At 38.9% G+C, this 16,543-nt stretch overlaps 1 protein-coding gene across 2 annotated transcripts in view; it reads left to right on the top strand.

Annotated features, from left to right (window-relative positions):
* GALK2 (galactokinase 2) overlaps positions 1 to 16,543 on the top strand; it is a 172,852-nt gene that overhangs the window by 84,943 nt on the left and 71,366 nt on the right. For both annotated transcript variants that reach the window (XM_006831671.1, XM_006831670.1), the window contains exon 6: positions 10,466 to 10,564. In XM_006831671.1, the coding sequence (XP_006831734.1) occupies positions 10,466 to 10,564 (99 nt within the window). The remainder of the gene's footprint in view (positions 1 to 10,465; positions 10,565 to 16,543) is intronic.

Raw genomic sequence — 16,543 nt, 5'->3', positions numbered from 1 at the left:
GAAGACCCCCAACGAGATGGATCAGCCAGGTGATATCATTGATGGCGTCAAGTGTGGCGGCAGTAGTGAGGTTGGCCCAGGATCGGACGTTGTTTCGTTCTGCTGTGCATGGGGTCGCTATGAGTCGGTTCCGACTCGATGGCACCTGACAACAACAACATTGCTTACTGGAATTTTTCAGCCTGAACTCTATGGGTTAGTTGCAGCTGCTGCTCTCATTTTGGGTATTGGATGTCAATGCCTTAAGGCAATTTTTGTCTTGATGTAAAAAAAAAATGCAGAAGTTACTAATCTCTTTGAATTAGAGCTGTGAAAAAGAAAATAACTTCCTTCTCAAGTTAAAAGAGCCCTACTTTTTTTCTTCTAGAATACGCTAAAGTTAAAGCTTGGGCATTGGCCATGTGACAAAACAAAGCAAGTCTGTATCAGCCTTTTTTAGACCTTCCTTAGTGCTGTTTCATGAAGAGTTTCTCTTCTTGGCTGGGCCCTACGTAATCGGTTTGCCAATTTGGGGAGGAATTTACAAATAGCCCTAGGTAAGAACCCAGGCATTCTGAAAGTTAGGTTAGAGAAGGATTGCCAAGGGAGAAAATATTTGAGGTAAAGGAAAGTCAAGGGAGCCACTTAACATTTTCACCTTATCTAGCTCTATCTGGCAGGGTCATAACCGAAAACAGATGGCACACACAATAATTCAAGGACAGTTTACTTCATAGAAACAATTTACAGTGGTGTTGGTATACAGACTAGCTGTAGCTCAGTCTAAAATCATCTTATCACCCCTGGGTTTGAAATCAACCTTGGCAAGGAGAGATTTGACCTTACTCTGCCCTGCCCCCATTTTCTGTCAGAATCCAGGGTTAGTTAATACAGGACAGTAGTTAATACAGGACAGCCCCCTGGGTCAAAGGAGGAGGAAGACCTGTGGAGAGCAGATTGTTGTTGTTAAGTGCTATTGAGTCAGTTCCAACCCATAGAGACCCTGTATAGGGTTTCCGAGGAGCAGCTGGTGAGCTTGAACTGCTGACCTTGTGGTTCAAACCAACTTTACAGTCCAGTGCATTAACCCACAGCATCACACCAGGAACAAACAGAAGCTGTCTGACTGACTGGTTTTACGTTTCCTGTAGAAGAACGCTTGTACTTGAAGTCAGTATTGATACTGTGTACTCCTTAAGGACTAACTTCCTGTAGAAGAACACTTGTACTTGAAGTCAGTATTGATACTGTGTACTCCTTAAGGACTAACTTCCTGTAGAAGAACACTTGTACTTGAAGTCAGTATTGATACTGTGTACTCCTTAAGGACTAACTTGTTCTCTTTCAGGTACCATATGTTGAATGAATGAATGGGTTGTTTGTTTCTTTCCTTCCCCTTGACTTGCATTTAGGGTGGCCAGCAGTACTTGAGTAATGTCCTCTTGGTTAGACTGGTGAGTTTTGAATAGTTAGGCTTTCTGTATACAAGTTAAGTGACTCAGAGGGTTAACATTCCTGTCTATGTTTTTTTTTTTTTTCTGCTGCTTTTAATGATCTCATTATTAAAATTGCTAAACTTAGTTACAGTTTACTTTCTTGATATCTTGAGTCTTTATTATTATTGTGGCTGTTTTTATAAGTACCCAGTTTTAGCTAGGCAATGCATTCATGAATCTTGAGCTCTTTGCAGTTATTGTTAAATCTGACCCTGTTGTTTCTCTTTAACCCAGAGACTCACTGGCCAGCAGATAGGTAGGCTGTCAGTTTAGGAAGCCCACTTAATTTTTGGTTCATTACCAGGCTGCTTCAAGAGAAGAATCACACAAAGGGATAAACTAGCCTGATTAACTATCTTCAGTAGCATTAAAAGCAGGTCTATGAATACTATGTTTGTCCTAACTGCCCAAAGGCTAGGAGTTAGAATAAAGACTAACTTATTGAGCACTAATTTGGGAAATGTTTCTCATGCAAATTCTCTCTCCTAGCACCTAACAACAACAACAAATGATTCTGGACATTAGTTTATTAAAGAAAGAAATAGAGTTAAATGCCACAAGTGAATAGTCTGGAGGTACCTGAGACTCTTGAAGTAGTCAGGTGTAAGAAAGGTCAAAAGAAAATATTTGGCACAAATAGTAGAAAACCAATTAGATGACTTGGGCATTCTAAAAATTAGACACTTATTTGCATCAAAAGACTTCACCAAAACAGTAAAAAGAGAACCCAGTGACTGGGAATTTTTTTTTTTTTTAATGACCTAGCAGACAAGGGACTAATCTCTAAAATGTATAGAAAACTTCTATACCTCAACAAGAAAAAGACAAGTAATCCTGTTCAAAAACTGGGCCGAGAATATGAACAGACACTTCACCAAAGAAGCTATTCAGGCTGCCAGGAAACCTGTGAAGAAATGCTCACAAGCATTAGCCATCGGAGAGACACAAATCAAAACAATAATGAGATCTCATCTCACCCCAGCATTAATAGCAAAAGTTCAAAAATTCAGAAAACAACAAATGCTGGGTGTGGAGAGACTGGATCCTCATCCACTCTTGTGAGACTGTAAAATGGTACAACCACTGTGGAAATGGTATCATGTGTCCTCGAAATAGAAATATCATATCAGCCAACAGTCTCTTTACTTGGTATATATCATATAGAACTAAGAGCCATGACATGAATAGATCTATGCACACCCATGTTTATCACAGCACTATTCACAATAGCAAAAAGATGGAATCGACCTAAGTGCCCATCACAGGAATAATGGGTAAACAAACTTTGGAATACACACAGTGGAATGCTAGACAATATTAAAAAATAATGATGAATCTGTGAAACACCTCATAACATGGATAAACCTGGAGGACGTATCCTGAATGAAATTATTCAATCACAAAAGAATAAGTATTGTACAAGACCACTATTGTAAAAGTCAAAAAAGTTTTTCACACTAAAAGAAACTTTCTTCCATGGTTACAAGGGATAGGAGGGAAGGGTGAGTAACTCACTGGCTAGAGGGTAGACACATGTTAACTTGGGTGAAGTAGAAGGCAATATACAATTAGAAGGAGGTTGGCAGAAGAATAATGAAGGCATGGGAAGACACGAGAAGGAGTGCAAGAGTTAAAGACAACAGAGCTAAATACGATCATATACACAATCCTTCACTAAGTTGATCTTTGGGTAGGTATGTGGATAGACATGCAGACTGAACTGTTGTGAGAGGGAGAATAGGTGTATAACCACAAATATATAAAGATTTGACACAGGATATTTGTGCCTCTGCTGCTTACATATCCATGAATGTGGTGAAGCATACAGGAGACAAGGTCATGACATTTTGTTTTTGTTAAGTTCCATCAAGTCTGTTCCAACTCATAGCAACCCTGTTTAGGGTTTCTGAGGTGCAGCTGGTGGCTGGCCTTGTGGTTAGTAATTCAGTGCTAATTTTATTGCGATACACCAGGACCTGAAGAATTTCTTAGACATAGCCAAACAGCTTGAGAGAATTATTTGCTGGGTCTGGGGTTCAGGACCGCAGTCTCAGGGGAAACCATGGTCAGTTGGCATTACATAGTACTCAAAGACAATGGTGAGTAGCAACTAGGTTTTAAAAGCTCATGACTGGCCATCTAAGATGCAACTGTTGGTTTCTCCCTATCCAGAGGAAAGAAGAGTGATGAAAACTGAAGATCTTGGAAATAATTAATCCAATAGACTAATGGATTTAGTCTTTATGATCCTGAGACCAGAAGAAAAAGAAAGGGATCACATTAGAAAGGTCCTGCATAGAGTAGTAGAAAACATGGAACAAACTTCAAGATAAATAAAGGCCAGGCTTGATTATATATTCCTGAGTGCTTCGATGTACATCCAAACAACAACAACAACAAAACACACAGGGAATAGAAGCAAATACTGTTGAATGATGATGCATGGAGGGGATTGTAATCATTGCAATGAAATGAAATATGATAGGATGAGTGTAAAGCTGATGTTCTCTCATGTAAACTATCACTCAATTCACAATAAAAACTTAAAACAAAACACACCCAGATTTACTGGTGAGATAGAGACATGTGGAACCCAGAGACTGCAGTCTTTCAGCTCTGGAATGAACTCACCCCCATAACTCAGTTTTCATCAAAGTGTTAGATAGGTGTATAGGAGGAACAACAACACTAGTGAACTATACACGCCATAGAATAGAATGGTCAACCATTCAAGATCAAAAGGGCAGCATTTACCCAAAGAAATCATTCAGAAATTTTGAGAAAGAAGGAGGAGCAGAAGCAAAAATCAGGGAGTAGTGGAATGACTGATGTTACGTTGAGGGAATTGCAGTCATTGAGTTGAAATGAGTGTAGGATTTGTTGAGTGTAAAACATGATCTGTTCTGTAAACCTTCACCCAACTCATAGTAAAAAGTTAAAAGAAAATATTTTGGTGGCAAGGGAATGAACTCTTTCTTTGTTAGAGTTTTGTAGTTCCTGCTTCAGGGCTCTTAAGCTGTTTGTATAATGTGTGTGTGCATGCCATTTGGGAAGTAGGAAGATAGAAAGAGTGAGTGGGCCTCAGAATCCTTTAAGCATTAGGCAGAAAGATGACTTTGTCTGTTGATAAATAGAATTGGCTGCCCAAAATAATTTAGAACTTTCTATGAAGTTAACTTCCAATAGACTTTTCTTCCATAAACTTTTGTTAATGTGGTTTTGACAGCTCCTTCTTATCTTTGTGAAATTTATTGTAATTTTATATAATTCAGGTAGCTTTGGAGTATTGATTTAGTGCCTTTGCAAGCCATTCTGACTGATTTTATCTCTTGCAGAACATTTTATGGTTATATTTCCAGTGTCTCAAAAGACAGAAAAAATTTGGTGTACATGTCCCTCTGACATCACCCAGATTGACTGGTGTATTCTCTGCTTCCATTTGTATTCTGGTACTGTTAGGGTCACTACTTTGGTAACTTCAAGCCATTCTCTAATATTTGCTTGTAGTGTACAAATATTTTCTTAAGTAGGCCATGAAATGAACAAAAATTTAAACTTTCGTTTCTATTTCTTTCTTATCTCATGACTGTTTAGGATTTGGTCTTTTCATGTTTTGAAAGGTAATAAGATAAAAGAAGTACCAGGAGTAAGCAAACTGGTGGGGCTGCATTTTAAATTTTCACTACAGACATGCTTTGTTTGGTGATAGAAGTTTCCCTGTGCTCTCAAACTGAAGTGCTATTAGTTGGAGCACATACTCTGACTTTAGTCTCTATTGTTCAATTGGCTTTCTGAGGGTGTTCAAAATCCTTATTTTCCCTTAAAAATTATTGTAAATATATATAACACATTTGTCAGTTCAACATTTTTCATGTCATTATCATGTTGTGTAGCCATAATCCATAATTGTTGCCAAATTTCTCATCACCATAAATAAAACCTCCTATTTCATAAACAATGATTCTCCTTTCCTCCCATTCCCTCCCACCATTGATAACCACTAGTAAACTTCGATCTCTATACATTGCCTATTCTTGTCATTTCAGTGAAGTGAGGTCATACAACATTTATCCTTTTGTGACTGATTCATTCACTTAATATAATGTTTTCAAGGTTCATCTATGTTATAGCATGTATCAGTATACTTCATTTCTTTTTATGACTGAGTAATAGTAGTCCATTGTATGTATCTTGCTGTTAAGTGCTGTCAAGTTAGTTTCCAAAGAGTGGCTGGTGGGACTGAACTGCTGACCTTATGGTTTGCTATCTAGTGCTTATCCTACAGTGCCAGAGGGATCTTCAAAAAGTTTATGGAAATTTCCATTATCTTTTCATTCCATTTTTCCATGAACTTTCTGAAGCCCACCTCCCCCCATATTATCACATATTGTTTATCCATCCATCTATTAATAGACATTTAGGTTGTGTCTATGTTTTGCCTACTGTGAATAATGATGCAGTGAACATTGTTACACATGGGTCTATTTGCATCGCTGATTTCAAGTCTCTTGGGTTATGCATAGGAGTGGAACTGCTGGGTCATATGGTAGTTCTGGAATCCTGGTGTGGTGCTGTTGAATAAAGCACTAGACCGCAAGGTCAGTTTGAATCACAAAGTTGGTGGATCAAATTAATCAGCCACTCCTTGGAAACCTTATACAGGGTCGCTATGAGTTGGAACCAAAACAGTGGCACTGAACAGCAACAACAAATGGCTAATGACATTAAACATCTTTTCATGTCCTTGTTGGTCATTTGTATATCTTTCTTAGTGAAAAGTCTATTCAAGTTCTTTGTCCATTTTTTGATCGGGTTGTTTGTCTTTTTGTTGTTAAGTTGCATGTCCAGAATTTCTAAAGTTCTCCCTTTCTGTGAACACTTTTTAAAAAGGTCTTATTTTTCAGAATCAAACTTGTCTTTATATTTGACTTGGGATTTAGCTACTCACTTGTATAAATCAAATGATTATTTGGGACATAAAACTTATACAATTCAGAATTGTATAGTGCTTTAGAGGCTATGAGGTACTTTTATTTAATTTATTGGATCCCTATAATAATCTCATAGCTAAAGAAGTGTTTTTGTTTATTTTTTCATTATATTTTGGATGGAAGGTAGTATAGCATGGTGATAAAGAATATGGCCTCTGTAATTTAATAATTTGAGTTGGAATTTTAGCTCTACTAATTTCTAGCCTCACAACTGGACCAATAAACAATATCATAAGAAACAGAGAAAATGTTAAAGTTGTCAATGATTTCATTTTACTATACTGCAAGATCAACTTGAACCACAAAGTCGACAGTTCAGACTCACCAGATGCTCCTCAGAAACCCTAAAACTGGGTTGCTACGGGTAGGAACCAACTCAACAGCACTTAACAATAGCAACAACATAATCACTGTTTATGGAAGTAGTAATTAATAATGAAGTAGTAAGTAATAAAATGACACATTGCGTCGGACAAATCTGATGCAAAAACCCTCTTTAAAGTCTTATAGAGCAAAGATGTCACTTTGAGGACTAAGGTGCTCTTGACACAAGTCATGGTATTTCTATAGCCCCACATGCATGCAAAAACTGGACAGTGAATAAGGAGGATTAGAGAATTGATGCATTTGAATTTTGAAGTTGGCAAAGAATAATGAATTTTACTATGGACAGCCCAAAGAACAAACAATCGTGTTTTGGAAGAAGTACAACCAGAATGCTTCTTAGCAGCGAGGATGATGAGGCGTTGTCTCACAAACTTTTGACATGTTATCAGGAGAGACCAGTCCCTGGAGAAGGACATGATGTTTGGTAAAGTAGAGGGCCAACAACAAAAAAAGGAAGACCCTTCAAGACAGGTGTTGACACAGTAGCTACAACAATGGGCTCAAGCCTGACCATAATGATCAGCATGGCGTAGGACCAGACAGTGTTTTGTTCTACTGCACGTAGGGTCACTAGGAGTCAGAAATGACTCAACAGTGCCTAACAATAACAACTACTAGCCTGGTCTAAGGTAAACCCATTTGGTACATATCTTATAGGGTCATTATGTAAATAATTCAATTAGAATAGTACATGGTTTACACTATTCAATAAATATTAGTTGTGACTATTGTTTTTATTAACATTATATGAAGAAATGGAAACTCAGAAAAGTTAAGCAATGTATCAAAGGTCACACAGCTAGTGGGCAGGATAATTGTGGTTTGACTTAAGTTTTGGAGGCTTCTGCTACTGGATTTTTTTCAACGACATTTGTGACTAAACTCTGTATTCTGGCGGACTACAAAATAAGTCATTCTTTCTTTAAAATTTTCACTTTCCAATCTTCATTTTCTTTCCTTTTATATTTAAAACTGTTGGCTATTGGCTGTCTGACCATGGGGTTGATTTGTCAGAATTCAGCATGAGAAGCAGCATCAAGGAGGAAGGGTGTCTACTGCCCTGGAGGTGGACTTTCCTTCTTACAGATTCTGGGGACTCCTAGGTCCACTCAGTTTTGTGCCGATAGATGCTTATACACATCAAGAAATTAAAGCCATTCATAAGCATTAACTTCTCCAAGTTTTAGTTTTCTTTTTTATCAGGAGAAGAATACATTTATTTTGGTGAGCTCATTTGTTCTTTACATCCCTTCGAGGTAGTGAAGAATGGGTGATATTACCTCCACTTGGGGTGAGTAATTGAAGTCCAGTGTGGAAAAAAACCCAAAAACAGGATTTGCAGTTAGACAGACCAGGTTAAAATCCTGATTTCTGTACTTCCTGTTCTGTGTCCCCAACCTCCATTGTCCTCATTATTATAATTGAGACAAACAGGGTTATTTGTAAATTTAGAAGAGATAATGATCATGAAAGATAAAATCAAATGTTTGGCATGTGCTAGCACATTGCTAATGTGGCTGTTCCTGCTGTTGCTACAGTGAGGACTTTCACACTGACCCAGGGTCACAGTTTGGCGGAAGCCCAAGTCTCATCATTCCTCAATGAATGCTGCCTGGTCATTGTGTGAGGAAGGAGACCCACTGCTTGCTCCATCTCTCACAGAACTGACAACTTTCTGGGTAAAACAGATGTGCCGGAAACACGGTGTGATGAAAAGATCATACAAAACCACAGTGTGATTCAGCTAATGTAGGTGTTGCATGGGATTTCATGGACTGGCGAGTGAAGAGACAGGGAAACCCACACTTACAGTTGTTGCTTCTGACCCATAGTGATCCTGTATAGGGTTTCCAAGGAGCGGCTGGTGAGCTTGAACCACCAATCTTGTGGTTCAAATGACTTTGCAGTCCAGCGCATTATCCCACAGAGCTACAGTGTGATAAAAGGTTTACAAAGGGTAATATGCAAATGCAGAAGAGGGGTTTTGTGTGTGTGTGTGTTTTTGGGTGGTAGTGTAGTTTCCAGGGGAAGGTAATTTGAGTTGGTCCTGATGATTGGTGGGGGATGCTGAAGATAGTGGGAGATAGTGAAGAGACTAGTATTGGGAGAAAAGATGAAAAAAAAACCTTTCACCTGGACACTGAGATGTGTGAGAACTTGGTGGGTAATGAAGAGCAGCATTTGGTTAGTATTCCTGATGACTGGAGCTTAAGGTTTGTGTGAGTAATGATGGGAGGGCTGGCTGGAGAAGCAAGCAATGGCCATATCATTTAAGACCTTGGGTACCATGTTGAGAAGTATAAGCATCAAAGCAGTGACAGTCAAAACGGCAAGAGATGATGCCATCAGTTTCAGAGTGGTCACTTTAGGAAGATACTAGTAAGCCAGTGAGAGATAGTCAGAAATCAAGTCTTAGAAGAGAGAAAAAAATGAATAAATGAATGAATGGATGCTGGAGTGGGTGAAAGTTGTTGTTAGGTGTTGTCAAGTTGATTTCAGTTCATAGTGACACCATGTGATAGAGTGGAAGCGCTCCATAGGGTATTCTAAACTGAAATAATTACAGGAACAGATTGCCAAGTCTTCTCCCACAGAACCACAGGTGGGTTCAAACTTCCGACCTTTTGGATACCAACTGAGCATTATAAGAGTACATAGAATGGGGATACCATGAGAAGCGTACTTGAGGAAGATTCTATTATGGAGGAAGATTTGAATGCCAGCCCAGTAACTTGTCTGTAGTTGGTGCTCAATGGATTGGGTAATGAATGACAATAGGATTTATATATAGGAGAGAGGACAGGCATCCATTTCAGTTGCATAAACATGTACTAGATGGTTAAGGAGACAAGTATAACTGGATGTGAGTAGTAAACAATAGGATTTTATATGTTAATTCATCCCAGATTTCAGAGGGATTTGAAATGTCAACTTGAGTCGAAACATTTCGTTAATCTATAGGGAGCAACTGAAGACTCCTAAAGAGATAAAAACCATATTTTGGGAAGTGATTGAGTAGAATTAAAGAATTTGAGTGATATTAAAATATATTCATATTATTTTCTTCTCTTTTTAATTTTCACTTTGGATTAAAATTTTTTTCAGTTCGTGCTCGTCAGTTGGGCATCTTCATCTTGATTGGTAGAAGATATGTCTGATGTGATAACACTAATTTTGATTCTTATCTTTAATGAAAATGCCAGAGAGCATTACTTTTGATTGGAAAATAAAGTTGACACCCCCCCACTTTGACTGTGGAGAGATAAAGCCAGCTGAGGCAGACATGAGTGAGCGCCTGAGATTTTCAGTGACTCCAGGCCAGAGAGGGATATGAGGGAAACCATTTGCGCTATGCAGTCTTTTAGAGAAAGCAAATACACAGCAAACACTTTCAGTATCTCATTCCATACTCATGAAGACATTGTTAATCAATGCTAGTATGTTTTCCTTGTGGACTCAACTATGGTCATGGGGTCCTGGCTAACACATTGCTTGAGACAGTTACTATCGGTGGATCAAAGTTGGTACTGGAATTGCCATGCCTGGAGTAATAATTGGATAAAAATAGATTTTGGCAATGCTAACAATGAAAATTGATTTTTACTTTTCCAGGTGGAGCTTGCAGAAATCTGCACCAAGAGTGAGCGTTACATTGGCACTGAAGGAGGCGGCATGGACCAGTCCATATCATTTCTTGCAGAAGAAGGAACTGTAAGTGACATTGGGCTATCTGGAAATCTCTACTAGGGAAAATTTATGTGCAAATGAATGTCTTAGTTCCCTAGTGTGCTTGGATGAGGGAGCCTATTCCACTAGGTTATGGCTATTTTTGGCTAGGGGCAGTCTGTTCTAGTAGGCTCCATTGGAGGGTATTTCCCAACTGTTTGTAACTCAAGGCAACCACCAGTTCACAAACTCTGTTTCATGTTCCTGCCCTTAAGCTTCCAGAATCACACCTCAGTCTACTTTTCTCATGTGTCTGTTTTTGTTTTGTTTTGTTTTTTCCCCCCTCACTCTTCTGTTCTCTACATTGTTAGAATAAGATTTCATAGTTTTCATAGTTCTCTGTCTCAGGGGCTTTTTTTCACACCCCTATCCCTAATCACTTCATCTCATGGCATTTTCATAATCTCTTGTTGGTTTGAAACCCAAATGTTAGTTTTCTTACCACATATATTCACAACCACTCTTTTTATAATTTACCCTTTGGTATCATTTTTCTCTGTAAACATTTCTGGGGCTTCAGTGGTGGGACACAGAATGTTGACTGTAAGCCAGCAATAGATTCCTTAGCTGGGGACCACTTCCCCTTGGCTATCCAGTCCCTTGGGCAGAGCAGAGATTTTGGTCATTGCTCATGAGCTGCCCATTTCCAAAATAGAAGCAGACATTAAAAAAACCCCAATCTTTTCAGATTTTTTTTTTTTTTTATCAGATTCCAACAGGCTTGACTATTTTCCAAGCACACCTGGATTCCTTCCTATTAAGAATATTGTTGATTCTCTAAATGAAAGACACGAGGCATGAGGAAATTTGGTCTCATACTAAGATAATAGTGTGAGTGTTTTGGATGGGTCGTGCCAAGCAGACATGATGTCAATGGTCTTGATATTAATGTCTGTTAGCTTTAGAAGCCTAAGCAAAATCCAAATGATATGGGCTTGCAAAGCCCTTTATAATCTGACCCTTACTTTACCCCTTTATTCTGACCTCTTGCTGTTTTTCACCCCTCAATCCAAATTTCAGTACTCAAAACTACATTAACCTCTTGAGGTGTCAAATTGGCCAGGCTGTGGTGCCCAAATGTTTGATCCAACGCTAGTCTGAAATTTGCTGTGAGTGTAAATGTAACTAACATTTAAAATTGGTTGATTTTAAGTAAAAAGGCTTGCCCTTGATAACGTGGCAGGCCTCATCTGATCAGTTGAAGCCCTTAAGAGCAAAATGGAGGCTTCCTGGAGAAGAATGAATTTTGCCTTAAGATTTTACCATGGAAATCCTGCCAGAGTTTCCAACCTGCTTGCCTGCTTTATTGATTTTGGACTCAAGGCTGCAGTATTAGCACTTGTCTGAGTTTCTCTCCTGCTGGTCTGCTCCCTCTTGACATCCTCTATACAAATATGCTACACTTTGAAAGTCCTCTTTACACCACTTTATTTTTATGAAAGACCTACATTAGTACTGACAGAAACCCAAAGGGGCTTTTCACTTTCACAGAAAAAGGTGAAAAGTGAAACTGGAGTTCAGGGTTTGTTTTGCCACAAACCGTTAAAGAGGCAGTGTGCTCCTTCAGCACTGAGAGAGGCGTCGCCAAGTTCCTTCCCCAAGAGCTACATTCAGCATCTCAACATCGAACTGCTATAGCTTTGAACTGTGTTGGTGAACACTATTTGTTGTTGTTGTTAAGTGCCGTCAAGTTGGTTCTGACCCATAGCGACCCTGTACAGGGTTTCCAAGGAGCAGCTGGTGAGCTTGAACTGCCGACCTTGCAGTTCAAACGGATTTGCAGTCTGGCACATTAACCCACAGTACCATATCAGGACTCCGGTGAACACTGTATGTTAATGTTATTTTAGGTTTTATGTATGATTTGGTAGTATACTGGGAACAATGCAAAAAACCTTCCCATATAAATTAATGGTAATTATTTCTTTGCTTTATACCATTTCAGCTTATAAAAAGTTTCATAGGAACACTCTACTTTTGGATAGCTGGGGAAACCTGAATATGTATATTAGGTATTTGAAGGGGCTTCAGAAAGTTTGTGAAAAAATGGAATTAAAAGCCAACATTTTGAAGATTTCTCATATGGATCAGGGTTCACCAGAGAAATAAAACCAGTAGGAGACATGAGTACATAAGCCAGCAACATAGGTGTTTATTAGGACTTCCAAGACACGTATTACAGGCTCTACAAAGTTAAAAACATTGATACTAGGGTTCCAGTTCATACATGCACAGGTTTATTCCAAACAAAGCATATTTAAATATGTCTCTCCCATCAGTGTATGACTGCAGACAAGTTCTTTCAGTATTACACTTTTCATAGTCTCGTTAGGGTGCCTTCAGCAAAACCATCCCATCAAAACAATGGCTTCTGAGGGGATGAGCTGGACCATGTAAATTCAAGGTAAAGAGGTCAACTCAGAAGGTTAGGGTGATTGCTTTTTGGGATTACAAAGGGTCATCCTGATAGAATTTTGAAGGACACAGGGTTCTTATTATGAAGAAGTTTTAAGAAATTTGAAAACTGCATTGGTGAGAAAAAGGCCAGGAAGTTTGTACCAAGAATTTTATTTTTCATTACATCAATGCACTTGTTCATTCTTCAAGGCTGTCTTATGAGAATTTTGATTGGAAACCTTATCCCATCCACCCTACAGTCCTAACTTGGCCCTTCCAATATCTCTTTGTTCCCCAAACACAACATTTAAAAGCAATATTGCTTGAGTCCCTCAAAGATGCTGTAACTGCTGTTTTGATGTGGTATCTATCAATCAAAGAGTGCAGAATTTTTCGAGGCAAGGTACTTGTTTCTTGTTGTGAGGTGCCGTTGAGTCAGGTCTGACTCATAGTGACCCTGTATGGGGTTCCCAAGGAGCAGCTGGTGGGTTTGAACTGCAAACCTTGTAGTTCGCAGTCCAGAGGTAGAAACACCATCTTCAGAAGTGTATAGACCTAGATGGAGGATGTATTGAGAACAAATAGTTTCACATTTTTATATTTTTGTTTGATAAAAGTTTCTATGAAGTATTTTATAGCAACACTTTTTTGGGGGGTTGCTGCAGGGAATGGTGTGTAGTGAAGATTAAGAGTTGGGATCATGGCTATAGGCTAGGCCTACGACTTCATTTATTGTTAGGTTTTATGCTTCTTGTTGTTGTTATGTGCCGTGGAGTCGGTTCCGACTCATAGCGACCCTGTACGGGGTTTCCGAGGCTGTAAATCTTTATGGGAGCAGAAAGCCTCATCTTTCTCCCATGGAACAGCTGGTAGTTTCGGACTGCTGACCCTGAGGTTTGCAGCCCGATTCATAACCACTACGCTACCAGAGCTGGGCAGGGTAAGGGATAGGGTAGGGCTAGGAGTAAGGCTTGTTCTAATTTTTAGAGTTATAGTTTGGTTTATTTTTATTTATTTACTTTTTCTTGAAATCTATTTGATCTCTTCATTTGCAAATTCTATAACTACATTACTCCCTCTTTTTGTTTAATTTTTGTTGTTATCTCTGGTTCTCTATTTTTGGTCTTACAGGTCTATTGTACTTCGCATAATTCTATGTTTGGGTTTAATCTAGGTCATATTATCATCTTTGCTAGTCTCAGGTTGTTGTCTGCTATTGTTGGTTCTTTGTCCAAAGAATTCACTTCAGTATTTCTTGTCAGCTTGGTCTGGTTTTTACATATTCTTTTAATTTTTGTTTATTTGAAAATGACCTAATTTTGCCTTCATATTTGATGGACAAAATATGAATATGCTGGATATATGATTCTTGGTTGGCCTTTTTTCATTTCATAGTTCTATATATGTCATTCCATTGTATTCTGGCCTGTAAGGTTTCTTCTGAGAAATCAGAGCTTAGTCTTATTATTCTTTTTTGTAGATAACTTTTCGTTTTTCTTGAGCTGCTCTTAGGATTCTTTCCTTGTCTTTGGTTTTGAAAAGTTTGATTATAATATGTCTTGGTGTTTTTCTTTTGGGTCTATCCTGTTTGGACTTGATTCAACTTCTTGAATGCCTATCTTCTTGTCTTTCATGATGTTAGGAAAGTTTTCTTCCAACAATTCTTGGGCAATATTCTCCATTGTTTTTTGTTTTTGTCTCTTCTTGCTCTGAAATTCCTGTCACATGTAAGTTATTCCTCTTGATAGTGTTCCACATAAATCTTTGGCTTTCTTCAGATTTTTTGTTCTTTTTACTGATTGTTCTTCTGTTGTTAAATGCTGCCAAGTTCAGTTCAACTCATAGTGAGTGACCCTGCCCAGGGTTTCTAAGGAGCAACTGGTGGGTTTGAACCACTTACATCATGGTTGAAGTCCAGCACTTATCCTACAACACCATAGCAGGACTCTAGCTGATGAATATTGAGAGAATTTTTTGTATTCTCAGTATTCAGCTTTCCATTGATTCGGTTCTACTTCTTTTCCCTTCAGCATATTATCTTTTTCTGAAGTCTTTCTATTAATCTTCTGGCTTCACAAAATTGCTGATTTTGTGTGGGTCTTATTTTTTTCCAATGATTTTGTCAATTTGTTTCTTGAGTTTTTCCATAGCTTCTTGTAATTTCCTTGATTTTAATTGTAGTTTTCTTGATCTCTGTCTTAATTAGTTGAAGTTGAAGTTATCAGGTTGTTCCAATACCATTTCTGGTGTTATATTTTCCTACTCTGTATTTTGATCCCCTGTCTTGTTCTCTTGTGTAAGCTGAAATTGTCTGTTTTCTCTGCGACATTGTGGTGTCATATTTATATTTAGTTGATGGCTGTGTATTGGCGTATTCTCAGGCACTTGTCACCTGTCTCCTGGTGGATGTGGTAGAGACTGGAAGTGTGAACACAGTTCTGTGTTCACTGTGAAGAGCAGTTCATAGTGGGTTCATGCACCTCCAAATGCAGAGGCCAGACCCAGGCAGACTGTGCGGGCTGGGGTGTCACTGGCAGCTTGGTTGGTGAGGGCCGTTACTGGCCACACCCCCAGCTACTGGAGGACTTGGGAACAGGTGAAAATTGCACCCTCTTGCTGCCAACCTCCAACCATGTCCAGCTAGGCCTCTGTTTTTGACACCTGCTCACAAAAGCTCAAGATGGCCTCACCGTGCCAAGCCAGCCCATAGTCTGTCTGTTTTTCTTCTCTCTCATTTATCCTGTTCAGCTTCCTCTTTTAGTCGGCACTCAATCTTCCTCTCTGTCCTATCCTTTAATGCTCAGAGTTCTGGGATTACCATCTGTATCTCATGTCTTTAAAGCAGAAAGTTGGTTTAGTGTATCTACCTATTCGATCATCTTGTCCTGAACTCTGTATCAATACTTTTTGATTTACTATCATATATATTGTTGTTGTTAAGTGCCATTGGGTAATTTCTGACTCTTGGTGACCCTGTGTAGGCTTTCTGAGGCTGTAAATCTTTGTGGTTGCAAAAAGCCTCATCTTTCTCCCGCAGAGTGATTGGTGGGCTCAAACTGCCAAGCTTGTGGTTTGCAATCCAGTGCTTATTCTACAGAGTCACTGTGCTCAACTCTCTCCCCTCCCCGCCTATATATCTATCTATGTATGTGTGTATCTATCTGTCTATCTCTATGTATCTTGGTGTGGCATGGAGGATAAACACTTGACTGCAAAGTCAGTTTGAACCAAAAGACTAGCAGTTCAAACTCACCAACCACTCCTTGGAAATCTTATACAGGGTCTTGGTGGGTGGGAACCAGCTTGACAGCACTTAACAACAACAAATATATATATGTGTATATATATGTAAACTAGAGTCCTGGTGTGGCGCTGTGGATTAACGCACCATACTGCAAAGCCGTTTGAACTGCAAGGTCGGTGGTTCAAGCTCACCAGCTGCTCTTCGGAAACCCTATACAGGGTTGCTATGGGTCAGAAAACTGACTCGACAGCACTTCACAACAACAACATATATATAAACACACATATTTACAAATAAATATGGGAGTGTATTTTTATGTGTGT

This window comes from Chrysochloris asiatica, unplaced genomic scaffold (genome assembly GCF_000296735.1).
Source record: "Chrysochloris asiatica unplaced genomic scaffold, ChrAsi1.0 scaffold00004, whole genome shotgun sequence".
Classification (NCBI taxonomy): domain Eukaryota; kingdom Metazoa; phylum Chordata; class Mammalia; order Afrosoricida; family Chrysochloridae; genus Chrysochloris; species Chrysochloris asiatica.
Note: the sequence above shows the minus strand (reverse complement) of the source record. Positions and strands in the feature narration are given on the sequence as shown.